Source organism: Phocoena phocoena, chromosome 11 (genome assembly GCF_963924675.1).
Source record: "Phocoena phocoena chromosome 11, mPhoPho1.1, whole genome shotgun sequence".
In the NCBI taxonomy this organism is placed as follows: Eukaryota; Metazoa; Chordata; class Mammalia; order Artiodactyla; family Phocoenidae; genus Phocoena; species Phocoena phocoena.
This window is the reverse complement of record NC_089229.1, coordinates 92,862,130-92,889,385: the sequence shown is the minus strand read 5'-3', so window position 1 is coordinate 92,889,385 and position 27,256 is coordinate 92,862,130. Positions and strand designations below refer to the sequence as shown.

The window sequence follows — 27,256 nt, the reverse complement described above, 5'->3', positions numbered from 1 at the left end:
GTAGCTTTTAATCAGCAGTGATGGGAATACTGACACCACAGAAATCAGTAAATGCTACCAATCAGGGATTTCCCTCCCCTGCCAGAGAGTTGGTTTCCAGCCGACCACTGTAAAGGCCTGGTGTAGGCCAGCATGGCCCTGACCCGAGCAGCCACATTTGAGGCCCCACGTATCTGACTGGAGGACACATGGAGCTGGAAGGACTCTTTGTAAGTCTCTAGGAAGTTTGGAGGCATCCATGTCATTCAGATTACTTCACAAGACAGATGGTGGTCGTGACTCAGAAACGGTTATGGGTTGCAGAGAACTACCCAGGTGAACTCTAGAAATGACCGGGAGGCAGATCAGCTGAATTCTTAAAGCAAGCCTTGGGGTCAGAGTGGGTACAACTAACTTACCTATTGCCTTGTGACACAGTGCCCCCAACACTCCCGGGCTGGGGGTTGGGCTGCAGTTGGACAGTCAGCTTTGGCTTACAGGCCATTTTGACTCTGCAGTTAGATAAGTATTTGAGCAGGAAAAATCTCCTGAGATCCAACAGAACCCAGTTCAATCCTGCCATGCCTCAGTGCCCCTTTCCTGAGAGGCAAACAGTGCCTGACAAGCCCCGAACTTTACAGCCCCGAACCTGGTCAAGTCAGCAGGCTAGAAATGACGACTCCTGTGCCTCCACTAGGTAGCCTTGGATAACCCAGAACCGGCAGGCCAAAAGCCCACACTGAGTTCTGTGTTTTCCCACTTCAGTGGAATGAACACCATGCTTGCCGATACCACAGGAAAAGAAGGTATAGGGTTAATGACAAAAAGTAAGTAATAATGCCCCTCAAACCTCAGGCCCCTAAGGAAATGAATTCCAACAACAACCACGTGATCCTGGAAGCAGATGCTACCTCCACTGAACCTTCAGATGAGACCCTGACCCTAACCCTGTGATTGCAGCCTTGTGAATCAGAGGACACAGTTAAGCTGTATCCAGATTCCTGCTCACAGAAGTTAATGAGATTTTTTAAAATGTGGGTTATTATAATCTGTCAAATTTGGGGGTAATATGCAATAATAGATAACGAATACAATTGTTCCATTTTTTTTCCATGTGAAATATAGATTTCATATTCAACTTATAAAAAGAAACTAGTTTAAAATATCTTCCAAATAGTAACAAACAAAAAAATAACCATACTCCTTTTTGTCAGATCCCATGTTCACCAAGCAACTTCCAGATTATACTTCCAGATTCCCAATTATTCCAAAATCAGTAAGAATGTGCCCTGAATAAGTCATCTAAGCATTCTGGTCATTGGAAAGGAATATACCCCCTTGAAAATCAATACACTGGCCTCTGGTTAATATACTTCAGTCTCCTGAATAAACGTGAGGGTGACTAGGGAGTGGAGAGTCAACCTTAGTCTGTGGGGTCAGTTCTGGGACAGGTGGAGCCAGGTTGGGATAATACCACTAAGATCACTAGCAGTTTCCTGAGGCCAGGTGATGAATGCCGCTCCACCCAGCCTGCGTGCATCCAGCCTGCGGGTGATCTTAGCTGCCAAAGGGCAAGGTCTCACTTTCACCTTCCACAAGGTGTGACAGCTCATATAAACCAAAAAACGGAAGCAGGTGCTATTGGAGACCTCTACCTAGTCTATGAAATTACATTGAGTTTTAATATGTGGCCTGTTTTAGTTGAGGGTTTCTTTAAACCACAAAACCGATAAATATAGGCAGTGTTTTTCCCCCTTTGTCCTCCAAACAGTATACTCACATATCTTTTCTTAAAAAAACAAAAAAGCCATAAACCATTTAGCTGGTTTAAGTTTTTCTTCAAAATAAACTTAAAAGTTCCTTACAATATTTGTGTTTGTAAGTTTGAGTCTGGATTTTCATTGTTTCTTTGCCCTTTCACTCCAATTATCAAATAGCTTTAAAAAAAACAACAAAAAAAAACCTATCTTGACTTCAGTTTCACTTTTCACTTAGATTTGTTTCGAGTTACAGTACAATTCACTTATGGTTCAACTGAAAATATATAATGGTTACATGTTTTTAGCTACAGAGTTGCCTACAATTAACTATGGCCAAGAGTGACTTAAGTCCCGTTTCACTGGTTTTTCTTATATTTGACTAGAATGGTTAAATTAACAGTTGAAACTGATTTTCCTCCATCAGTTCTTTCTATTGTATATGTGGAAATCGCAACACAAGAATGACGGTAAAAGGCTGCATTCTCAAGTGTTTTCATATCCTGAATTTAGACCATGCCTTCTTAATAGTTCAAAAAAATCCCCTTTGGAGTGAGTGAATAGAAGTAGCTCTGTCACCTACCTCCCATTCAAGTTCCTGTTCCCAGTTGTTCCTTCCCCCTGAGTCTGCAAAATATTAGCAGAACTAAAAAAGAAAGAAAAGAAAAAGAAAAAAAGCTAAAGAAGGAAAACGATGCCACAATTTGAGAATGGTATTAAAAAACTGTTTCTACTAGTTAGCACATAGCAATAGGTGCTGAAGAACTTGAAAGTGGAAAAATCCATTGGGTTAGCAACAACTAAATTTAAATAACAACAATAGAAAACCTTTTTTGAGGGCTTCCCATGTGTTTGGTAATGCACTGAATGAATGATTTACATGGGTCTGGGCTCATTTTATTACAATCCTATACGGTGGTACGATAGTCTTACATGTCAGCTACGGTAGAATACCAAGTTATTTAATCAACACTAACCTAGGTGTTGCAGTGAAGGTATTTTGTAGATGTGCTCAACAGCTACAACCAACTGACTTTAAGATTATCCTTGATAATGCGGTTATCTAATCGGTTAAAGGCCTTAAGAGCAAACAAAAATGAGGTTTCCCTAAGAAGAAATTCTGCCTCAAGACTAGCATCAAATCCTGCCTGCTGGCCTGCCCTAGATTTCAAACTGAAGACTGCAGCAACTACCTGAGTTTCCAGCCTGCCACCCACCCTACAAACTTCAAGCTGGCTGACCCCCTTAATTGCAAGAACCAATTTCTTAAAATACTGCCATCTATCCACCTATCTATCTGTCATCTATGTCCTATTGGTTCTGCTCTTCCTGGAGAACCCTAATACAGGTAGGCATGTTATTTTCCCCATTTTAAAAATAGAGAAGCTGGGGTTTGAGAAGTTGCTGGTTAAACAGGTAGTAAGCAGAACCTGAGCTTCAACGCAGAAGTTGATTCCAGAGCCCTTGAAAACAACCATCATACTTGTGATTAAAGAAAACTTTGTTGGCTGGAGGTGTCACTGGAGTCTTGTGCCCAGTTTTCGCTAATTTTTGAAGGGTCATTCAAGTATATATAGTCCATCTACCTGGAGAATCAGCCCAGAATTTTAATGAGTCTGGACTGATGAATAGAGTATAAATCCATTCTTCTCAGACACTGTGCTCCCCACCCTCTCCACCATAAAACTCTTCACAGATCTTTTGCTGCCCAGGTATCCATGCCATGGTCCGCGTAGCACATTCAGGGTCCTACTAGCAGAATATAGTCTCCTAAAACAGAGCACTCTTTGGAAGGTATTGCAGGGAAGCAGAACAGAGAGGATTCATTCAGAATTCCCTTATAGTTTTCATTCCCCATATCTAGCTGTTGTGGGCAAACAGCTGAAACTGCTATATTGACTGTCTGCCACTGAAAACCAGATGATGTTCTCAAGCTTCCAGACCTGCATCATAACCCTGAAACCAGATACACACACCCAGCATTTCTGGGGGTCATTTTCCTGCAGAGTTAAAATCACACATTCTTCAAATTATAGGTGAATCCTAATTGTATAACTCAATTAGGGTTGATGAGAGTTTTTAAAAAGCAACACTTTTAAAGAGGCTTCTTCTAGTAAGTCAGACAGAAAAAGACAAATATCATATGATATCACCTACATGTGGAATCTAAAAAAATGATACAAATGAACTCATTTACAAAACAGAAACAGACTCACAGACATAGAAAACAAATTTATGCTTACCAAAGGGGAAATGTGGGGAGGGATAAATTAGGAGTTTGGGATTAGCAGATACAAACTACTATGTACAAAATAGATAAACAACAAGGTCCTACTGTATAGCACAGGGAACTCTACTCAGTATTCTGTAATAACCTATATGGGAAAAGAATCTGAAAAAGAGTAGATATTTGTATATGTATAACTGTTTCACTCTGCTGTACAGCAGAAACACAACATTGTAAATCAACTATACTCCAATATAAAATAAAAAAATTAAAAAAAAACAGAAACAGATTAACAGACATAGAAAACAAACTCATGGTTACCAAAGGGGAAAGGAGGGGGAGGGATAAATTAGGACTTTGGAATTAACAGATACACACTACTACATATAAAATAAATAAACAACAAGGACGTACTGTATAGCACAGGGAACTATATTCAACATCCTGTAATAACCTATCCGATAATGGAAAAGAATCTAAAAAAGAATATATACTTTTACCTTCAGGTGTCCAGTTTACACCTGAAACTAACACAACATTATAAATCAACTATGCTTCAATTAAAAAAAATAGTAAGGAGGCTTCTCCTGAGAAAGAAGACAGAGCTTTTGAACAGAAGTGTTCAGTTGAGCAAACAATTCAGAATGGCCCAGATTGTAGGTAGGGGCTCAAAAAATTACAGAGGGTCTGAGGGAAATGAGACGGGCCAAAAATAAATTTAACCTAAAATAAATTTAACTGCCTATCTACCAGGAACACAGGAACATTCACTTTTAGGGAAAGTCTAGATTACACTGCTATGGAATCCATAAATTCTGAGAGTCAAATAATAAAAGGAGAAAAGAGAGAGGCCCTGGTAAGTGTGGGTGGCACAACCGTGTGTTTGGTGAGATGGGGTTTTTCGAAAATGCTACCATTTGTAAAATGGGTTTAAAAGAATATTTTGACTAGTGATTTCATGTCTGTAAAGGGTATTAATTATTTTGGAATTCCCTCCCATGTTGAGATGCTTTGTGTTTTGAACACACTGATTAGTTAATCCGCAGCTGCTGCTCTGGGTGCTCAGCAGTTTTCACTGTCTTGTTGCTACGCAACGAGGACTTTCCCCCAAATCGCCGGTGTGCCGGGCCCTGTGAAGAGCTGGTGGGGTCTGCCTACTGGCCACAGTGCCACCAAGCGGTCGTTCTGCAAAACAGTGGCACCAAGCTGGTTCGTTTCCACGGCTGTCTAATCACGGCCCCCTAAGGTCGTCTCTGCTCCAGATGAATTAGCAGGTTCACTAAGCAATGGGGAATTGTTTATTCTTTTCATATTCTTCCCAACACAGTGAGGATTTTTTCACTCCAGTGAATGCATCATGCCAGCAGCACGGCAAACTTGAAGAATGTTGGACTGGTTGGCAGAAGGCATTTTTGTTTACCCCTACATTGACCTCTCTTGGACATAATTTGCTCTTCTAAACAGTGAGGGGCTTGGGTTAGGTCTCCCAACGTCCCATTCCTTCTACTCTAAAAGTCGAATTCTTTGCTTCTGTTACGTGTGGTTTTTATAAGGAGCATAACCTTGAAGCTGATCCTGGTCCAGCAGCTCCAACAGATCTTGCTTCTGTTGCTTCAAAGCAAGTTTGGCAGGTAGCAGCAAGGCTGGAGGGAGAAGGGAAGCACTGCGCCCACCAGGAGAGCCAAGAGTGCCAACCTTATCTGGCAAATGACCCTGCTCTCCACATGCTTGGTGGAGGTCCCCCTGGATGAAACTGCCCTTGCTGAGAACTCTGGCCCAGGGCATTCACTGGTCCCAGGCACCCTGGGGAAACCTGTGACGGCAGGTCCACAGGGAAGTGTACCTGAGCAGGATGTGCTGATGGACTTTGGGCAGCAGGCTGGTGGCACTAATGATTCCACTGAAGATTAGAAGGAAAGGAGAAATTTGAATTCCACCTCAAAGGATGCGACCCTGCCCCTTCCTCTGATGGTCTGTGGGCACCTGGAGCCAGGGAGGGGAATTGCTCTCCTCAGAACCCTGCTCCCCGTTAGCTTTCCTGAACTCCTGTTTGGAGGCTACATGAATCCACATTTGTGATGCACCTCGTCACGTGCCTGATAAGGAGACTGGAGTCGTTTTCCTATTCCCCCCAACAGCCTGCCTCCCTGTGCTTGGCAGGTAAACGTGAGGTAGGGTGAATGTTGTTCCCGTACTGCTGGGACTTATGCAAATCTTCATCAGTCTGTGCGTTACATCCAGTTTCTTCCAAATTCAGGATCAAGTGAGACAACAGGAATCCTAAATATTAAACTAAAAAAATAAAATAAAATGAATTATCCACATGCTGAGAAAATGTAGCTGAATTATCATGGGTCATGAGACTTCAGAGCTCTCTCCATTGTGATTTGATTAACACTCTTAATTTGTCATTATTTGGGGGGATTTAAAAAAAAAACTAATCTCGATAACAAGAGTTTGTAAGAGGTCGTCTCACTGAATTTCCACCCACTGGGGTAAACTCACAGAACATTAAGGACAGAATGGAGCTTTGTAATCATCTAGTCTTTTCTGGTTTAAACTGAGACCTAAAATACATATATAAATAAAATTAAAGTAAATGAAATTTTACTTGTTACAATCCGACTTTAAAAAATAAATTAAAAAAAAAAAGTACTGCAGGGTCTCTTCTATTTTTTAACAACTCTGAACCACAAAATACCAGGGCCATGGGACATAAACATCTGGCTCATTTTGTCTGCTCAGCCATTGGCTGATAGGATAAGGAAGAGTATGTGGAGGGGAAAGAAAAGGAAGAAAATACAAGACACTTTTTATCTTTTGACTTTGAGTAAAGAAAGCACCTCCACTTAAATGCATCAGCTCTGTAGACGTTTTGTGGATGGAATACTTTATTGTTCTCATTCTTTGCCCCAAATCCCAAGCCTAATCTTGTTTCCCTGTGTCTGAGAGGTGGGATGTACAGCTTCTTTCCCATTTCAGACGTTTAGCACCACCAGCCCAGGAACCTAGCCACAGCCAAGGAAAAGGTGAGGGCCAGCTCACTAAATTTCCAGACTCTCCTGTTAAGAATGCCACGTTCTCCCAGACCTCAAGATTTCCACGCAGGCAGCAGCCATTAGGCCCACAGAGGTCTGGATGGGTTTGGCTACTCATGTATTCCCTAGAGAGAAACCTGTCTTGTCAAGGAAGGAGCAACAGACTTGCAGTTAGGGGGCCTGAGTGTGAAAAACAGCTCGGTCACACTCCGACTTGGGCAAGTCACGTAGAGATGATAATATGAACATCACAGAATACTTGAGAGGATAAAGTGAGATAATACAGGTAAAATCACTGAACAACTGATATTATTATTTGCAATTCTCGTTAACTTGGGTGTGAAAATGCACACCGGTCTTGTCTGTAAACCCGTTATTGTTTGAATAAGTACATCTTTAAAATGTGCTAGTCCTAGATTTGAAATAATGGAGACCTGGCAACCAGAGAAGAAAATCTCGAGTTACCACAGCCAAAGAAGAGTCTGAGCTTGCTGAGGGTATGATGATACATCCTGGAGAGAGATGAGGGGTAGGAAGTGCTGGCTGGAGAAACGGCCTCATGTCTGAGTGTCCAGGAGAAAGAAGAAAGCGCTCCTTGCCCTTGCTGTCCTAGTGTATAGGGGCAGCGCCGGGCAGCCAAAGGTGTCTGCCTGAACTGCAGAGCGCAGGGAGATCCCATCTGCACTTCTCCCTTTGGCATTTTCTGGGCTTGCCCAGGCAGGGTCCCTGCTCATTTTCTTGAGTTTAACTCAGAAGAGACGTAAACATCCTGGACACAGCCTAGATGGGACACAGATGTGAGGAAAACAGCACGGCCACTTCAAATGTTTCAAGGCATCATCAGCTGGTTAGGTTAAGGGAGAACGAAAGAGAGACAGAAAAAGAGACAGAGACCAAAATTAGGCAACTCTGTAAGCTTTCTTTCCCTAAGAATCCTGATTATAATTCGATCACAGAAGACTACCCAGCAAGTTCCAATATATTCCAGTATACGGAGCGCTCTCCAGAACAGATCCGGACAGAAGGTAATGTAGAAACATATACAATATTAAGCCTTTCTAAATGTTGCTTAGTAGAGAAATTCAAGTCTCTGAAATGTGTCACACAGGAGATTTCATTTGGAACAGAAGCCCATAGTTAACAAAATTTCAGTAGGGAGGAGAAAAAGGAAACAGAATAAAACCAGGTTGAATCATTAATCAAAGACTGTGTGTATGGCTTATGCTTTTTGGACCTACTGGTAAATTAAAAAGTAGGAAAGCATTCTTTTTTTTAATGTATGTAACTAATAGAGGAAAGGGACCGTTGACCATAAGCTCAAGGTGAAAGCTTCCTCGAAAACAAAAAGCAACTAAAATAAAAAACGCAGAAACTAAAATCAATAGTGAGTGCATTTTACAAGATCAAACATTTCCCTCAGAAAGTTGACTGAAAAAATATACATAAATAGCTTCTGTTTTTACAGTTAAAGTTTTTAATCTCTGGTGCATAGCAGTAATTGAAAGAATTCTGAGAAATCAGACAAAAGTATTGGGCGGATTTGAATTAATGGGCCAAGCAAGCTTCTTCTCCTTGGCTTCCCTGTCAAATGAACCATAGCTTGAGTCTCTGGCTACAGCTTTGGCCGTGGGGAGGATTTCTGAGACGCCGACATAGTTTTTTTTGGCCATCCGTGAACTGGTTGTGATAGTGTAGGCATTGCTTCGGTAACACTTCATCGAGGACATGCAGAAAGTCTCTTTCATTCCTCTCCTAAAATTGGCATTGTAAATGGAATACAGAGTAGGTTTAGAGGCTGAGGAACTAAAGGATATCCACGTGATAGCTGTAAAAACAAGGGAACTTTTCTTATAGTCTCGTTCATGGGGGTGCCACAGCTGAGCAACATGAAAAGGCAGCCAGGAGAGCAAAAACAGAAGATTTAAAATGAGGAACATCTTGACAGTTTTCACTTTTGTCCTTGGGACGATGTTCGTTGTCCTCCTCACTGTTCGACCATCGGTGCCGATTCTCCAAATGTATTTTATGACCTTCTGGTAAAATAAGATTATGAGGACGGATGGAATCACAAAGCTCACCAAGAAATGGATGACGGTATAGGCAGTTCCTTCCCAAGAGGAGGGGAGGAAATAGTTACAATGACTGTCCCAGTTGGAGCCATAGAAAAAGAACACGGGGGTCACAAAGGCCACCTCAAAGATCCAGGACGCTGCAATCATCTTCTTGGCTTTTTCTCTGGACACCTTGAAGCTCAGAGGGTAGACGATGGTGTAGAACCGGTCTATGCAGATGGAGAGGAGAACGTAGACCTGGACGCCCGGGGTGAGATACTGAAGGTAGCGCACGGCCTTGCACATGGCGCTGCCCAGGGCCCACCGGCCGGTGGCAAACTGCAGCAGGACGAAAGGCATGCTGGCCACGCTGACGAGCAGGTCGGCACACGCCAGGGACACCACAAAGTAGTTGGTGGTGGACTGAGTCCTCCTGCTCCGGTGGATGACCAAACACACCAGGGAATTGCCAAAGACAGAAAACAGCCACAGGGCCCCAAAGAAAATGCTGGCTGTGGCCACTTCCCCGGGGTTTGGTCTGTAGTGCAGGTCTGTTCCGTTGCTCCTCCAGCCGTGCTCCTCGTAAAGCTCCGTCAGGTCTTGGCTCAGCAGAGGGGAGGCCATTTCCGTGCAGCTGTGGTTTTGGAGGGGCACCAGAAGTGTAGGAACAACCAAAGGCGGCTTGCTGTTATCCATTCTGTGAGCAAAAACCATATTCATTTATTCCCTCTTAGTTCTGGATAAGAAAAGAAGAATGAGGCCTCCTGTTAAAACGGTGTTACACGGATTGATTCCTAAGACTAACAATCTTACTCGACGCTTAGATCGGTTGTCATCTGTCAATGAGTAGGGCTTGTGTGTTGGCAGGAAAACATGACTACTAGCCGGAAAGAGCTCTGGCCCCGTTTCTCTTTCATTTTAGGATGCTTTCAGCTGATCCCAGCTCAGGCTTTCCCTGGCCTCCCCATCTCCTGACCCTTAGTCAAATGTGGTGGAACTCATAGCAAGCCCCACTCCTACACTGAACCTTGTTCCCTTCATACGCTGGGGATCACGGAGGGTTAGAGAGCTCAAATCTGGCTCATGGTTAGGGTGTTACCCCCAAATGAAGTGCTGCTGGAATCCCGGTAGGTACGTGAGAAGTTCCCGAATATCGTACCACTAAAGTAACGAGGCTGCAAGGGAGGAAAACTTGGGCAGATGGAAACACACAGGCGTCGGCTATGGAAAAAGCTAACAGAAATCTGTGAATACAGACTGACTGGCCACTGGGAACGACCCTGTCGTTACTTACTTTAGAATTTCCATTACAAAAGCATTATGGGAGCACATGGAGCAAACATAACACTTTCGCATGAGCCAGAAGTAGCGCATTTAATGACACATAAACATAGCCTGTTTTTTTCCAAAAGATGATAGGCCACCTATCAGTGACATATTTTGATGCTATTCTGTCGTTAGTATCTCACCAAATGACCCTGACTGAGGAATATACAAGATGTCCCCTAATGAACGTGTAACCAGGTTACTAGAAACCTTATGGCATTCAGATGATTATAAGCAAGCAACTCTAACTTTACCCAGCCTTTATTTTAACTTTTTTTTCCCTACTATTCAGTGAGGGGGAAAAAAAAAAAGGTATACTTTTTAATAGGGAAAAAACCTGTATCATTGTGGGCCATTCAATTAAAATTGAGGTGACTGGTTGCAGTCTGATCATTAGGGTTTAATTTGGTCTGAATTTATTAAGCAGAAAGAGGAAGCACAGCGATTGAATCCATAATAACCAGAGCGACCCCACCTGGCCGGTGGTGCAGGGGAGGGCACACCAGCAGCAGGCTCAGCAGGGCCTCCCGGCCCTCTCCGGGGCTCCCGTCACTACACCTCACAGAGAAACGTTTCTGGGGTTTAGAGGGGAGATGAAAGAACAGTTCTTAACGACCCATTTTTCCTTGAAGGGTTTTCCCAATGACTTGTGGTAGGGAGAGGGTGTTAATAGATATTGTCCTCACCAAGAAACCACATTCAACAAAAGTCTGGGGCTCAGGGCAATGCACTGAAGGCCAGGTCCAGGTTCCCTTCAAGGCTTTTTTTTGATCCATGAAACAGCCCTACTTGATTTCTCAAAGAGAAATGTAAGGAAATTAGCCATTTTAATAAAAGACCTTTAAGCACGGCTGACTGGTTGATAGTAAATTGTAAGACTAGCTACCATACTTTCCATATAAAAAATTAGGATACACGGTCTGAAGACAGGACATAAGATCTAAAATTAGCACTGTCCTAGAAAATCTGGAATGCATGACTGTTATCCTTACAAAATTGAAATAATCTTTTCACCTTTATATGTGTAAAACCTACAAAATTCCAAAAAAAAAAACCCAAAGCCCAAAAAAAAACCCTACAATTTTTAAAAAAGATTTAAAGTTTAAAAATAAAACAGACGAGCTATTTTCCCAGACAGAAGGAGCTGCTCTAAACTCTTGGGGGATGCCTGTGGCCTAAATACAACAGGAGCTGGGAGCACAGGCACTTTCCCATGGCTCCACACACACTTTGAAACCTGTGAACTTCCTTCTGTTTCTTCCTCTCACAGCAAAAGTCTGCAGGTGAAACTCAAGATCACCACTAACACCAAAGCGCTGCGAGGCCTTCGTCCATCCTTTCCTCCAGCTGCTTTACATCAACTAGTGTGTCCACCAATTTCTCTGACGCCCCGCCCCCGCCCCCGCCCCACACACTCCTGCCTGGAAGCGCGGGATCCCTCTGCTCAGAAATGGAACGAGGCAGCCTGAGGAGTTCTCCAGTCTAGGTCGCCCCTGCTTGATGGCATGACTTTTCGGACTGGACCTAAAAGTGCTGCAGCTCTGTTTACTTATTCAATACACCAAGAAACTATGCTAGGTACTAGGAGAACAACGAAAAGTAAGGCTCATAAAAGGGTAAATGTATAAATGAGCTGTCTGCCATAGTATAACTAAATTCTATAATAAGTATAATTAGTAGATAAGGAGTTAAGTGACAGAGAAAAATAGGGACCCGATTCTTCTTGGGAGAGGGGGAAGGAAAGGAAAGGCTTCACAAAGGAGGTGAGGTGTAAGCCGGGGACCTGGAGGATGAAGGTCCCTTCTTCAGGAACACAAGGGGTTTTTTAAAAAGCCCCAAACATTACAAGGGAGGGAGAAAGCATGTGGAATGATTTGGGGGTCATCCTTCTAGGGCTGATCTTTTGGGGGCCCTTTTCCCCTTAGAGGTATAGTCTTCTGCAGACCATACCTCCCAGACTATACAGTCTCTAAGTGCCCTACAGTCAAACTGACCTACATTTTCCCCATGGCTATAATGAGAGGTTACATTTTCCACATTCATGGGCTGAAATGTGGTCACACAGTGGATAAGAATATACAGAATGGCTGTGGATTCCTTCTTCACAGAGCATGTTGTTACTCCTCTTCCCAGTTTGTTTTGCTTTAGAGCCATGGCTCTCTAGCTTAGCAACACACTGAACTCTCCCAGGGAGCTTTGAAAAAAAATACAGATGCCTGGGTCCTACCCTTAGGGATTCTTTTTTTTTAAATTAATTATTTATTTTTGGCTGTGTTGGGTCTTCGTTTCTGTGCCAGGGCTTTCTCTAGTTGCGGTGAGCGGGGGCCACTCTTCATCGCGGTGCGCGGGCCTCTCACTGTCGCGGCCTCTCTTGTTGCGGAGCACAGGCTCCAGACGCGCAGGCTCAGTAGTTGTGGCACATGGGCCTACTTGCTCCGCGGCACGCGGGATCTTCCCAGATCAGGGCTCGAACCCGTGTCCCCTGCATTGGCAGGCAGATTCTCAACCACTGCGCCACCAGGGAAGCCCCCCTCAGGGATTCTGATTTAATTGCTCTGGAGTGCAGCCTGGGCATCGGGATGTTTCAGAGTTCCCCAGGTGATCCCAACGCACAGCCCAGACTAACAATCACTGCTTTAGAATGGCTTCCATGTTTCTGTCTTCTCTCATTAACTATGGGGTCCTGGGAAAAGGGCATTATTCATTGTCTGTGCTCTACAGCTTCCACTGAAGTTCTTTACATTAATAATCGCTTGTTAGCTATTTACTGAATTGACTCCATAAGTACAGAGAACTGAAATACAGGCCTCCTACTCTAGGTGGCTCTGCTAGGAGAATTAAATGCAGAGACAGAAAATCACCGTGTGTTCTCAGAGAGCCGAAACGCTGGTGACCATGAAGACAGGGGAAAACATGGCTCCAGAGCAGGGCAGGTGAAACTGAAGTCACCCAGGTCAACACTCACTTAAGGGACAGTCAAGGTAGTTTAGGTGACCGCAGACAGCCTCCTGCACCCCCCTCCCAGAAAACATGGTCTGCCATATTATAACTAAATTCTAGGGTCCCAAAGTAAAAGTTCAGAAAGGTCTCCCCTGCTCCATTAATTTGGAAATAAATACATCTTCAAGGGGGTGTTTCTGAAACACAAGGGCTGCGGAATTCATAATTATGTCTGGGTCATCCATATTCAGTAATTATAGCAGCAACAAGAAAGACTTCTTCACCTCTTTCCTGCTCAACCTGTTTGTTCCCAACCAACTCGGAGACTGCCACATGACACACTCCATTGGGTTGATATTGAGGGCCCCTATTTTAAAATATATCTCTATCTATATATTATCTAAGAGAGGAATTATTCATCTATTGGGATCTAAGAGATGGGTTTTAATATATAGGTGGGGAAAATGGTGGATGGGTTGACATGGTGTAGAGCTAGGGACTGGGGGACCTCTGAAATAATGGGACCCTGGAGAGTCCCATCATTACAGAGGTCTGGGTCTATATATAAAATGATATGTCTATCATTTTATACTGTAATTTTTATTTTGAACGTTGTCTCCCCTGTTGCATTATGAGTTCCTTAAGGACAGTGACTGTGTCCTTATATCACTGGGGCATACAGATATTAATAAAGGTTTACTGAATAAAAAAATGGACAGAGGTGTTAAGAAAAATTATCCAATACTTGAAAATAAGGCACAGAGAGCACAGCGTAAGTGTTTTTTTTTTTTGGCTGTACCCTGTCCAGGGATCGAACGCAAGCCCCTGCATTGGAAGCGTGGAGTCTTAACCACTGGACCGTCAGGGAGGTCCCCATAGCATAACATTTTAATGTCATGCTACGACACTGTTAAATGGGCTTCCCCAAGGATTATTTAATTCTCTGGAAGAATGTATCTGTGCTTGATTTTGCTATTACTATATGACTAGCGCCCAGACATTACACGCTAACATGCAAATTTCTGTCTAGTAGATAAAATAACCCCAAAGGTTATAGACTTATTGCCCTGTATGACAGTAACCAGCTCTGTGCCTCCTAGCAATCTTATGCTCACATTATTTAAGGAAACAAACAACAGCAATGACAAAAAAAAACCCTATAAATATCCATTTATTCAAATGCTCTTGGAAGCAACCTGATTATCTGATCAGTTCCTTCAGTAATAAGTTAATAAATCTTTGATATGGTGTTCATTCTATATTTGAATGAGTCATGATGAATGACAGTCATTTTAACTTCTTTTTGAAAATCGTGACAGTCATGATTTTGACTTTTTGAAAATCGTATTTTGATGGATGGCTGAATGTATGAATGATTAGAAACTAACGAAAGGACCACAATAGAGGGGCACAGATGAGAAGCTGTGTTTACTTCACAGTTTGCCGGCGGCTATTCCTGGATAAGCACATCCTTGCTGGTTAGGTTTCTTCTAGACTCAAAAAAACCCTAACAACAGATTTCTTTTTCCCTCCTGAAATTATAAAGATCCACAGATGTTCTCATAATATAGGAAGACCATTTTTTTCTGACATTTGTTTAAAAATTTAATGGCAAATTAGAATTTTATAATGTTGAATATTTATATGGTTTGGTTGGAAAAAAAAAATGAACGGAAACATTTTCTGTAGAATGGAAAGTATCTGCTGCACCTAAGCAGATACATTGGCTGTTTACTAATGAGACTAATTACAACGATGACAGTATTTATAACATTACTACTACCAAGAGTTAGGATTTATTTTGTGCTTACTATGTGTCTGGTACTTCATACGCGTAGCCCTTCGAGGTAGGTAACATGATTAGTCCTGTTTTACAATTGAGAAAAACTGAAGTTCTTCCCCAAGGTCATACTGTTGGAAAGCCACAATGGGCTGGATGTGAATTCAGACAGTCAAACTGGCTGTACACGGACTTCTCAATCAAACATAGGAATATAAAGTTATCCCCCACAGCCTCTTGCTACCCACAGATACATCTGTTCAATATGCTAGCTGAGAAATATGTGACACAGTGAACATTTGGGGGAAAAAAAATCCCTCCCACTATATACTGCACAGAGGCTTAGTATCAAAAGTGCGGTAGAAATGTTGGTCTAGAAATACAGCCTTTCTTCAGAATAAAGAATGTGAGAATATTGGAAATTCATTATCGCAGATGATTAACTTGTTGCCTTTTAAATGCGGAATGAAAGCAGAACTCTAGACTTCAGTTTGATTAAAATGCAGAAAAAGTTTGATCAATAGTATTTCCCTGAGTAGGAAATTCTCTTTTAAATTTTAATTGTTGTAATTTAGGAAATATAATGGTGGTAGATATTTTCCTTAAATCTTTCACTGTTATATAGGCCTGATTTACCTATATATGAAATAAGAATGGAACAGAGGTGGACTGGGACCGGCTTGCATGGGGCTCCTCAGAGACAGCTGTGCACATTCCTTCCCAACTCCAAGTTCAGTGACATCATGTTGGTATCATGAATCAGCCATGGTAGGAATATTCACACCATGAAACTGACAAACATCACAAATAGGTTTTTCCCCTGAAGAGCCAGTTGTTAAACGTTGACCAGCCCGCCGCTTCCAGTCGGGCAGAGTTTGCGGGGCAGCCTATCCCGAAGTCCTGAACTTATACACCTCCCTGAATTTACAAATGGCTAAGGAGGCCCCATACGCTCTTCAGAAGCTTCCTGAGTTCCTATCTTGCTTTTGGCTCTGAGCTATGGCTCTGGTGCGGACACTGAGCTATGTGCTTTACAGAACTACGTTAAGGCTCAGGTAGCCACCAGCATGACTGTGGTGGGGAAGAGGAAAACCAGAGAGACAGAGACATGTTCTCATAATGTGCCACTCAGATAGGGTTGCCAGATAAAATACAGGATGCCCAGTTAAATGTGAATTTCAGATAAATAACACATAATTTTTTAGCATAAGTATGTCCCATGTAATATCTCCTACAATATTTAAATGGTGTCCTGTATTTTTATTAGCTAAATCTGACAAACCTACACACCCAGAACATAATCCTCTGCTGAAAAACATTTATTTTTCATCTCACAATACAGGAATATTGCAAAGTGGTTATGTGTGCATGCTTTGAAGCAGACAGCTGAAGTGTGCGTCCTTCCTCTGTCACTCACTAACTAGTTGTGTGATCCAAAACAAGTTATCTAACCCTCTTGATTCCAGTGTTCTCATCTGTAAAATGGGGACAATTAGTCCCTATCTCATTTGATTATTATGAGGATTAAATGAGATAACAGATGCACAGGAGTTAAATGAGTTATTACAAGTCAATCTGCCTGGTATGAGAAAAACATTCAATCAGTGTTATCCTACTGTAGTTCTAAAACACACCTAGCTTGGTGTCTGGCACATAGCGAGTGCTGAAAAAATTAGCACTCTTACTACTGTCAGCCCATAAAAGTCTTCTAAGCCATGTGACAAGCAAATTTTAGTAACCACATCACATACTATAGCGATAATACTAACATTAGTCACATAATTTAGCACTGTTAAGGATGAATGGCTTTTGTGAAGGGGCCTGGGGACCTAATCATCATTCACAACATTGTTTTTAAGGGGAAAGTCATTGGGGTCCAAATAAATAAACATAACATTTCTCCAAGTTGGGGATGATTTTATAGTGACATGTTAGCCAGATAAAACCTTTTTCTATACCCTAAACCAAAAGATGTAAATATAACTGGATTGACTATGTCTTTCTCAAAAGCATATAGAGTCTATCCTGCTTAAATTATTTCCTTTATATAATTTTGAATAATTGCAAAAGAACCTCATACTTTCAATGAAAACAAAGTTTCTTCTCCACCATCTGAGACCACTAGCATCACGATTTATAAGCCTGGAATTTTCCCTAATGCCCTTTTCCCTTTCCTCCTGTTATATAAGATATATAAATATTCCTCCGTAATATTTCCAGGTCTATGCCTTTCAGTTTGTTTCCAAACTGGGATCAAGCAGTTTCCTGAGACCAGACTTGGCACATTTTCTTTTTGTTTGAATATTGGTTATGCTTTCAAGGAGAACATGATTTTTTGAACAGAGAAGGATTTTCAGAACAGCCTCTTCTAACATCACAAAATAACCCACAACGACATTTCTGGGTGAGAAATTTCTAGATATCTAGATTTAAGGAACTATTCCTCTTCTATCACCTTTACCTTTCTTTGTTCTTTACACGAATTCTAAAATATTAGAAATAAACACAGTCAGCATCCTTGGCGTGATTTCCAGAAACCAGGAAGGCTTCTATCACCATCAGAGCATCATTCTTTTAAAGTCAAAGTCCGATTTTAGTATATGTGCTGCCAAAGTGAGCACCAAAGTTCCATTTAAAATTTAACTACTACTTAAAGAGTAAATTTTTTTACATATTATCAGTAGAGCAGTGACCTCTGAGACTCCGTCTCTCTCTGAGATCTATGATCTCAGAAAGGAGCCCGAGCTTCACCCCATGTGGAGGTTTATGTTGACCACAAGCTGCAATCCTCCCCAAATTCTCTGCAAACCAAGTTGCAGGAGAAAATGTTAGGTCATACTGGCTCCTCTTTGGGGGAATATATAAAGGACACTATCCAGTATTTCCCACCCTAACTGCCACTTAGTAGGGTTCTGTGTGGAATGGTTTAATAACACAGAACTTCCCTCCCTACTGTTCTCACAAAGTCGGTGGTCAGATAAAATGGGAAAAGGAAAAAGAAACACCAAGCAACTTCACCGTAAGAAATGACTAATGTGTTAGGATGGTATATGCAAAGTGGTCCTCAATCACACAAAGTATCCAAATCTTTTCCACTTAGTGTGAGTCAGGATTGTGCTAAATGCTGGAGATACAGAAGTTAACTAGACAGACAAGGTCTCTGCTTTTATGGAGCTTTCCTCTAGTGGGAGAAACAATATTACACAGCTAAATAAGAAAAACAACACAATTAATAAAGAAATGGTTAGTGCTATGGAGAAAAATATAGCAGAATAGGGAACCAAAATGGATGGGAAATGGATGGCAGATGGTTGGTTGGTTACCCAATGGCCATTCCCAACTCCTTCCTTGCCTTCCTCTCTCCAGAGGCTGAAAAGGAAAGATAATCACTTTGGGCCCCCAAAGATGCCCATGCCCCAATCCTGGAACCTGTGAATATGTTACATTATATAGTAAAAGGGACTCGGCATATACAATTAAGGTTATGGAACTTAAAATGGGAAGATTATCCTGGTTTATCCAGGGGGACCCAAACTAATGAGCCCTTACAAAGAGAGAACTTTCTCGGCTAGTAACAGAGAGATGCGGCAGAAGCCAGAGAGAGATTCCAAGCGTGAGAAGGAATCAACGTGCTGTTCTGGCTCTGAGATGCCGGGGCCCACGTGCAAGAACCAGGGAGAGGCCTCTGGGAGTTACTGGTGGCCCCCAACTGAGAGCCATCAAAGAAACGTGACCTTGGTCCTAAAGCACAAGGCACTGGATTCTGCCAACCACCGAAATGAGCTTGGAAGGGGAATCGTCCCTGGAGCCTCTAAAAAGGAGCATGGTCCTGCCAACACCTTGAAGCCTTGTGAGACTCTAAGCAGAGAAACTGGCCAAGCCCACGCAGACTCCTGACCCGCAGAACTGTGATGTAATAAATGGCCATTATTGTAAGCCACTAAGTTTGTGTTAATTTGTGACAGCAGCAATAGAAACTAATTCAATATAGCATTTGTTATATAACTGAGTGTGAAAACTGAAACTCATACCAGCCATTCTATCACTTTCCACTACCCCCCCATCATCCAGAATATTAGAAACCCCCAAAAGCTTAAAGAATGTAGCACTTTCTACTTCACCTTAAATGTTAGACTGGAGACTAAGAAACCTAAGTTATAATTATGACTATAAGCACTGAACAGCAAGTCAAGAGGCCCAGGTCTTATTTTTACATCGGTGTAAGGACCTTAAGTAAATTAATCTCCCTGAATCTCTATTTCCATATCTACAACATGAATGAGTTGGTCTAGATGATTTCTAGGATCATTTTTGCTCTATGAACTACAACTGATAGGTAGACATTGTGACAAGCAACACACTTTCATTTCACTTATAATCCACCACTTTCACCTGGCGGAGAGTGCATCCTGAAAGTGCATTGTGATGGGAGGACCGGGAAGCTGTTTAGGGCTGCTGGGGCCCAGTTCTTGAGCCTTTGCTGTCCAAGATTGGTAGTCTGGGTCTCCAAAGGAGAGATGAATTGTACAGAGGGGCCAGCCAAGCCCTCCCCACTAATTATCCTGGATGTGCCAATAATCTCTTACTGAAGATTCCTTGCAAGAAGCAGTCTGGTCTAAGAAGACCTGCCACCTGTGTTTGCTTCCCATCCCATGTAACACCAAACTTCTCAGCAGGAAGAAACACTTGCTAGAACCCCTGACTGTCCTCGACCAACGTTCCACACCTCTCCTCCTCATAAGGGATCTTCCAAATTTTGAAGAAAACAATTTGGCCCCAGAATTTGCACCTTGCCAAATTCAATTCAATTTATTACAACAAACATTTTTTGAATAGTTGCCGTGTGCTCATTGAGTCCAAGTTTGGGAGGGAAATGGTCAGTTTTATGTCCAATCTCTGATTTCAGTATCAACATCTTTAGTTGTATGACTGAAACAGGAAAGGGGGGGGAGGCAAAGAGCAGACTCATTACACTCAAAGCAAAGAGCTGTACAGTAGATATGATTTATAGCTATTTGAAAAGAAGGTGAAGGATTTGTTAAGAACCGAGTGTAAGCACCAAACAGGAAGTTACTAAGAACTTCCGTTTTTCAGAAGCATTTACATTCTGTCTCACGTCAAGTTCACATCAACACTCTGGGGAAATTTTGATCTGCACCACTGTCTTCAATCAGGGTTTTCCAAGAAAGCAACCTTCAAATTCATGGAGCAGAAGTTAGATTTGAATTTGCAGTAACATGTATTTTTCATGGACAAATTATGCAACTATATATGTGGTCAGATGTGACTGAAAATATGGCTGAACATGTATCTGCATATGTTTCACATGGTTAATATATTTTTTAGTGCCATATATTTTTAGACATTTTATAAGTTAAAATGCTACTGCTATCACTTCTCAGTGCTTCTTATTTTAATCCTCTCTGCATATCAGCAATGATTGACCAAAATCACCAACACCAGCAATTTTCAACCTCTTCTTCGGAGGCAGATGTGACAAATGTGTCCATACATGTGATACACTCTTACGGACACATCCAGAATTACATGTAACACCCGGAGCTCAGCCTACAATCTTCAACCTAGAAGTCATGTTGAAAAGAAAATAATTATGTAGATATCCTTACCTTTATTCTAATTAGTTTTTTAAAAAATGAATCACCAGCAAACTTTGGTATTTTATCAGCTAGAAATTATTTGCAACAGACATTTTTTGTTTGGGACACATTTTGACACTTTGGTTGATAAGCGCTGCCCTGCTATACCATAAGTGTACACCTGAAATCTGAATTCTTGAAGGCTAAGGGTGCCTGACACATAGAACCAGGAAAAGGTAATAAGAGAAAGAAACATGGCTATTCTCCACACTGGGCAACGGTGGGATATGACAAACCTGTTACAAAAGTCTAGCATTTCCCTGGAAATAATTAATTTCCTGCCTATGCTCTTTAAAGCCACTGACATCCCAGGGAGTCTTCATAGCCTGCCTCCAAATTCAAAGGTGTATTCCCTTCTTTAGATGTAGAAGAAAATAACTCTGAACACATTTAAAATGTGAAGAGGCTACGTTATCTCAACCATAATGCATGGTTGACAGCACGGGCTCTTAGACTAGTGGTTCAGAGGTCATTTTGCCTCCCAGGCGACATTTGGCAATATCAGGAGACATTCTTGGTTGTCACAACTCGGGGAGGAAAGTGTTGGCGTCTGGTAGGTGGAGGTCAGGGATGCTGCTAAACATTCCACAACGAAGAGGACAGCTTCCCCCCGACCCCCAACAGAGAATTATCTGATCCAAGAGGCCAACAGTGCGGAGATTGAGAAACCCTGTTCTCAAGCCAACCTGCCTGGGTTTCAAATCACCTGTTACCTATATAAGTTACTAAACATCTATGTGCTTATTGAGTGTCTTCACCAGTAAAATTAGGATAAAAACAGTGTCCACCTTCTTGATTTGTTGTGAGAATAAAATAAGTGACACAGACAGGAGCTAAGAACAATGTCTGGAAAAAAGCTAGTGTTTAACAAATGTTTACTTTCATTACCATTAGATGCATCGAAAAAGACTGAGAAGAAAAACACCAAAATTTTAAAATAAGTTGTTTCTAGGTGGCCAGACCATGACTGATTTTTATTTTCATTACACTTTTATATTTCTTTATATTTTCCAAATTTTCTAGAACTGTATTTGTATTACCCTAATATCCAAAAACACTTTTTTTAAAAGAATGTAGAGGAAAGAACTTTATTTTGTGACATAGTGGAAAGAGCACAGAATCAGAAAGATCTGGATTCAGATCCTGGCTTTATTTGTTGTATGTGACTTTGGGCAGATTAGTTACTCTGAGCTTCAGTTTCCTGATCAGAAACTGGGGCTAATAATGCATATCAGAGAGCTTCCATCAGGATTAAACATGACAGACATCCAGTGTCTTGGAAATATGCTGAATGACAGGCTCCAAGAGATGGGTGCTTTCAAAGTTTGGCCCAGGAAAAGTGACTCTATAAACAGGGAAATATAGTCATGATGGTAACTCCCCTGTTGCTTTTTAAACTGTCCTCTTGGAGAAGCCACCTCCCATCTCAACCCACTGTTCGCCTGGGTTCAGAGGAGAAATTGCATCCACACTTTGGTCCTTCTCTCTATTCTTTCCACCTCCCCACATATACATCCTAGGAAAGGACCTGATAATTCAGCAGGCAGGGCTTACCAGCAGCGGGAAGTTACTAAGAGTGAAAAGCAGAATCCAGGCATCACTTCCACATGCCCACTGAGGGACAAGTCCATTGTCCTTCTTCTTGTTTCTTCTTTCATCCCTAGCCTCCAAGCTGAAAGCACTCTTGGCAAGCCCTCTCCTCCAGAGGAACCGCTCCACTTTCTCTCTATTCTACTTCTCCTGTTCAGCTGGTAGAGAGGACTGCCCCCTTTCAGTTTTGAGAAGGATGAGTAGGAAGCCCAGAGAGGCTTCCAGATCTAAGACTCTTGTGTGCACTAGCCTGGCTCATCTGAGAAGGCCGGCAAGCGTGCGGTGGGCAGGCAGCACTGGCCTGGCTGTACCTTGCTTCCAGCAGGGCTGTTTCTTTTCCACCCCTCATTCACTCCAGGTCACACTAAAGACCAGGAGGATGAGTAGACAGGATTCAAAGACCCAAACGGTAACCACAAACCCCACTCTTAATGCTCTTTAATGACTTAATCAGATGGAAAAAGAACAGAATAGGTTATATGTGTGTATATTATCAGGAGGGGTGACTATTTTAAGCCAGGTTAGACTGCTAACTTAAATTCAAATCCTAAGCAACCTTTCAAGATGCCTGAGACAATCTTTCGTACTCAGGTCCTAATTGCCACGGTGTGGAAAAGGCAGTCTGGCTCAACCCACTCTGACTCTGAAGATCCCATGGTTCTCCAGGGAGGAGTCTTGTAGTCCTACCGGGTGGGCTCTTGGTGAAGTGTTCTAGCAACCAGAAGGCACAGCTGATTAGGGCAGGATTGCCTGGGGCAGGAACTGACCTTCTCACTACATTCACTCTCAACCCAAGGTGAACTATTTCAACACAGGGAGACGGTGCCAGGCAAAACATCAAAGGAAAATGAGACTATTTGGGGTGCCCCCATCTACATGTAAAAAAAAATATCAGGAGAACTTCATTCTAAATATAAATAAAATGTCAGGGGGATTGGTAATAACCAGGAAATCATTTATGGATCCTTCTGGAACTCTAGTCTGCTATTGCTCCAGGGTCTGACTAGCATATGTACATTTCAGACATAATATTGACTGTTGCCAAGTTCTCTCCTACTACACTTTTACCTCCTCACTATCCTCCGCATAAAAGCATGCAAAACAAAATAGGCATGGGCCCCCAGAATGCTGTCAGTCTTGAGTCTTCCCATTCTTCATTCACAAGGGAACACTGAGATGATATCATAAACGGGCTGGGTGCTAAGTGCTAGAAAGCCAGAGATGGAAGGAGATGGTCCCTTCTGTCTAGAAGCTGACTTCGGATGACTATAGTAGCTAGCGTCAAGTGTACTTGTTCCAGGGAAATGCTGATTTCAGCAGGGATCAAATCTAAGAACTAAAGTTCAATAAAGTTTAAGGTGTCAAGGGGACTCCTTCCTCTCAAAGTATTCTCTTCAATTGAAACCGTGAAGGAAACACTTTATATAGTGAGGAATTTCACAAATTTTGGATTCCTACCCCCTTTTCTTCCTCTTTGTATCTCTGACCTAGTAACTTCTCTAAGTTTTCCCACAGCATATAAGAATGAGATCAGTCATCTTTTCTTGTCAAGGGCCAAAAGGGAAACTACACAGACCAAAAGGAGGTAACCCTTCTATTTCAGATATTTCCAGAAGTTAAAAAAAATTCCTCTTTTCCCCTTAAAAACCTAAATTAATTTGCAAAAAGAGAGAAATCTATTCCCTATTTTAAAGTATGATAATACTATTTTAAAGCAATAAATCTACTCAGTTTGATAACATAGTTTGTGTTTATAATTTCAGAAGTTTTTAATCTATTTATTTTATTTTGAAAACCAGGTAAGTACTGTTAATATGCCTAGGCTGGTCTTATTACTAGGTCCTGAGGATGGAAGAATGTTTCTAGGTTTGATTTAAAAAAAAAATGAACCATGATGTAATTTTAGATTTCTTTTTTTCCTTTAGACATCATTTGGTCACCATTGCAATACAGTGTTTTACCACCAGATATCTATACAGCACAAGGGGAAGAGAAGAACAGGTAATTACTTACTGGGTTATCTGGGGGTACAGAATGTGACTACTGGGATAATTCAAGATTACTATAGATTTCACTGGGGGTCTGTTTTAGCCAGGAAAGCTGATTCAATGTTCTAGTAGCATCAGCTGAACAAAATTTGTAGCCAAATCAACTGTTGACATCATTTGAAATAATAGGAGCAGGGAAGCAGCATAGTTAAGTGGTTAAGATCATGGATTCTAGGGTCAAGTTTCTTGGGTCCAAACCCTGTTTCTCCTATTTGCTAGCTGTGTGACCTTGGGAAAATTCCCTAACTCCTCTGTGCCTTAGTTTCTTCGTCTCCAAAATGTGGGTACTAATAATAACTCCCCCAGAGGGTTATATAAGGATTAAATAACTGACTGTGCTTAGAATGATGCTTTACACATAACAAGAACTTTACAAGTATTCGTTAAATAAAGACAAAATAAAATGTAAATCTGCTAGCTCGTCTCTTTGTGCTGGATAGAAATAGTCAAAGATATCAAGATTTGAGTGCATGGCAGATTCTTTTAGCCTGTAACTTTGGAAGATCCCTTTGAGAACTTCCTGGAAGCCTTCTTGGTAGCTATTCTGAAAGATATGGAATTTGGTGACAGTCTGCTGTCCCTAAGAGAGCTGGAAACAATCACAAGCACTCCTGGTATCAGGAACATCAGAAGGAAGACGATCACTCAGCACAAAGAAACAGCACGCCAGCTCACTCAGGCTCCCTAAGCCACTGCCAATAACCTCGGGGAACATGGGCACAGAATAAGCAGCTGAAAAAGGATGAAACAGGATTTTATTGCAGTGACAATGAAATCTGGCTGGTGTCAGTAATATTATCTTTTTCCCTCTTTCCAGGATTCAATGAAAAAAATGCTTTTCAGCAATGAGTGCTTTGTTTTATTAATTATCACTATATACAATTCCCATCTCGTTTTTCTTCAACAGGCAGTGACTGTGGTGAATTGTTCATTTTACAGAACTACCTAGGCATCTTTTCTGGACCTGTGACAAATCTAAAGCCCCAAACCAGCGTCTAAGCCGGGACAAAATCTCGAAATTGTCTGGAAAACAGAAGGTATTATGTCCTTTGAGCCAAATTTCAGCCACAAAACCGCGGGATCTCTAGCACATACCTTCATCCGGACTTTATTTCAGAGACGGTCTCCTTGGGTCTTCTTGGTCAGGAACAGCCCTTGCAGAGGAGTTTGGAGAATGCCATAAACCACCAGGGAAGCTTGGGAACACATCCATATCTGTCCTCTGCCTTCCCCTTGGCTCAGAGCCTGCTTCCTGGTAGGAAGACAAGATGACGCTGTGCAGGGTTGACTGTTAAACCATCTTCCCGCCCCCAGCCCCACTCCCTTGGTGCCCCTCCCTTCTCCTTTCCAGGGCTCTGGAATGTGTCACATGGGAAATGGATCATGTGGCTCCAGGGGAGAATGTGGCCGGCTTCTCTCTCCCTTCCCCCACTTTTCCTTTCAGGAGCATAGCAGCAGAAATCTCCGACCTGATTGGCTCGGACCAAAAATCTCCACACGAAAAGAGGAAGATTCAACCATCCAAACCTCCAGGCTTCTCCGCTTTCTTTTTTGTTTTATTTTTCATCTGAACATTTTTCCTGGGCATTCAGAATTGCTTGGAAGGGAAGGAAAGAATGCTTTCTCCCCAGGCCGTCTCTTTCTTTCTTATCATCAGTACCCTAACATGGCAAGGTGTTCCCTAACCTCCCTCCAGAGCCCCCTTGGCACATCTAAGACAATCAAGTGTTCAGCACCACGGACAGCATTACACCCTCCTTCAGAGCTCCTTAAAGCCATTTGTCTATTTCACTCTCAGGTAAATAAAAATATTTTAAAAATATTTCCCCTGAGGTCTTGTGTCTAAATATACATCAGGCTATATATATGTAAGGCTCCAACCTCCCCTACTATCAACTTACTGTAACCTTATAAACACAAATATAATTTGTACATACCATTAAACCTAAAAAGACTATCCCATGTCTACCTCCCCGGCCCCATCCCACCACCCATCCCCACCCTTTAAACATGCTCCATGTTTTTTGGGGGGAGGGGAAATTCTCATTACACAGTTTAGCATATGCCCATATATCTACGCTCACAGGCACAATGACAGGCAAACGTAAGATTTCTTGAATGTGCACGTCCAGATGTCTTTAGTCCCATCCCTAGGCCTCAGGCAGGGCCGAGCTCTCCAACTCAGAGAGGGAGCCCGGCAGGAGCAGTTTTGTGCAGGGTCTTTCCTGCTTCACTGACATCCCGGTTGCCATGGTAACTGTTGAAGGGGATGATTTCGTTCAGAACCAGTCACCATGGGACCCTGCTGACTAAAGAAAGGAAGAGGGAACAGGACTGAACTGCAGAGGAGGACTTTCAATTAGCATTTGCAGAGCCAAATTTACCTAATGGGCCCTTTCTTTACTGAATTGTTGTTGACCCTAAATCTTGAAAGGCTTCTAGGAATTAGTATGGACACTGCAATGGTAACTCCCCCCATCCTCCACTGCTGCTTTCCTTAAAAATCTATTTAGGTGCCACTAAATGAAAATGCCACCTTCACAGAACAACTGTGGCATATGCCACCACAGAGCACAGGGAAGAACACAGGAAACGTATTTCTTCTCAGGCTGAGGCTTCTGGCTTTCATGAGGCCATTTATCTAAGTCTAACAGTCTTAATTTTAGGGAGATGCTTTAGAACCACACCTGAACCAGGAACAATTTGTGAATGCTTTACAATTTTATAGCAGAAAAGATAAATATGGTTTAACGTGCCTTGCTGGATTATTTTGAATAAAAATAAATTTGAATAATAAGGTCAATCCCTTGGATAGCATTTGGACTATCCCAAGTCAGGAACTTAAGCTAGCTATGCACTTGTC

General features: G+C 42.1%; 1 protein-coding gene across 1 annotated transcript; it reads right to left on the bottom strand.

Moving 5' to 3' along the window:
- Positions 1–8,267: 8,267 nt before the first annotated feature.
- On the bottom strand, positions 8,268–25,658 carry GPR19 (G protein-coupled receptor 19). Its single transcript, XM_065887719.1, has 2 exons — positions 25,489–25,658; positions 8,268–9,788 (listed from the first exon to the last, which is right to left on the bottom strand). The coding sequence occupies exon 2, from the start codon at positions 9,770–9,772 to the stop codon at positions 8,519–8,521; it is 1,254 nt and encodes a 417-aa protein (XP_065743791.1). The 5' UTR covers positions 9,773–9,788; positions 25,489–25,658; the 3' UTR covers positions 8,268–8,518.
- Positions 25,659–27,256: the final 1,598 nt, after the last annotated feature.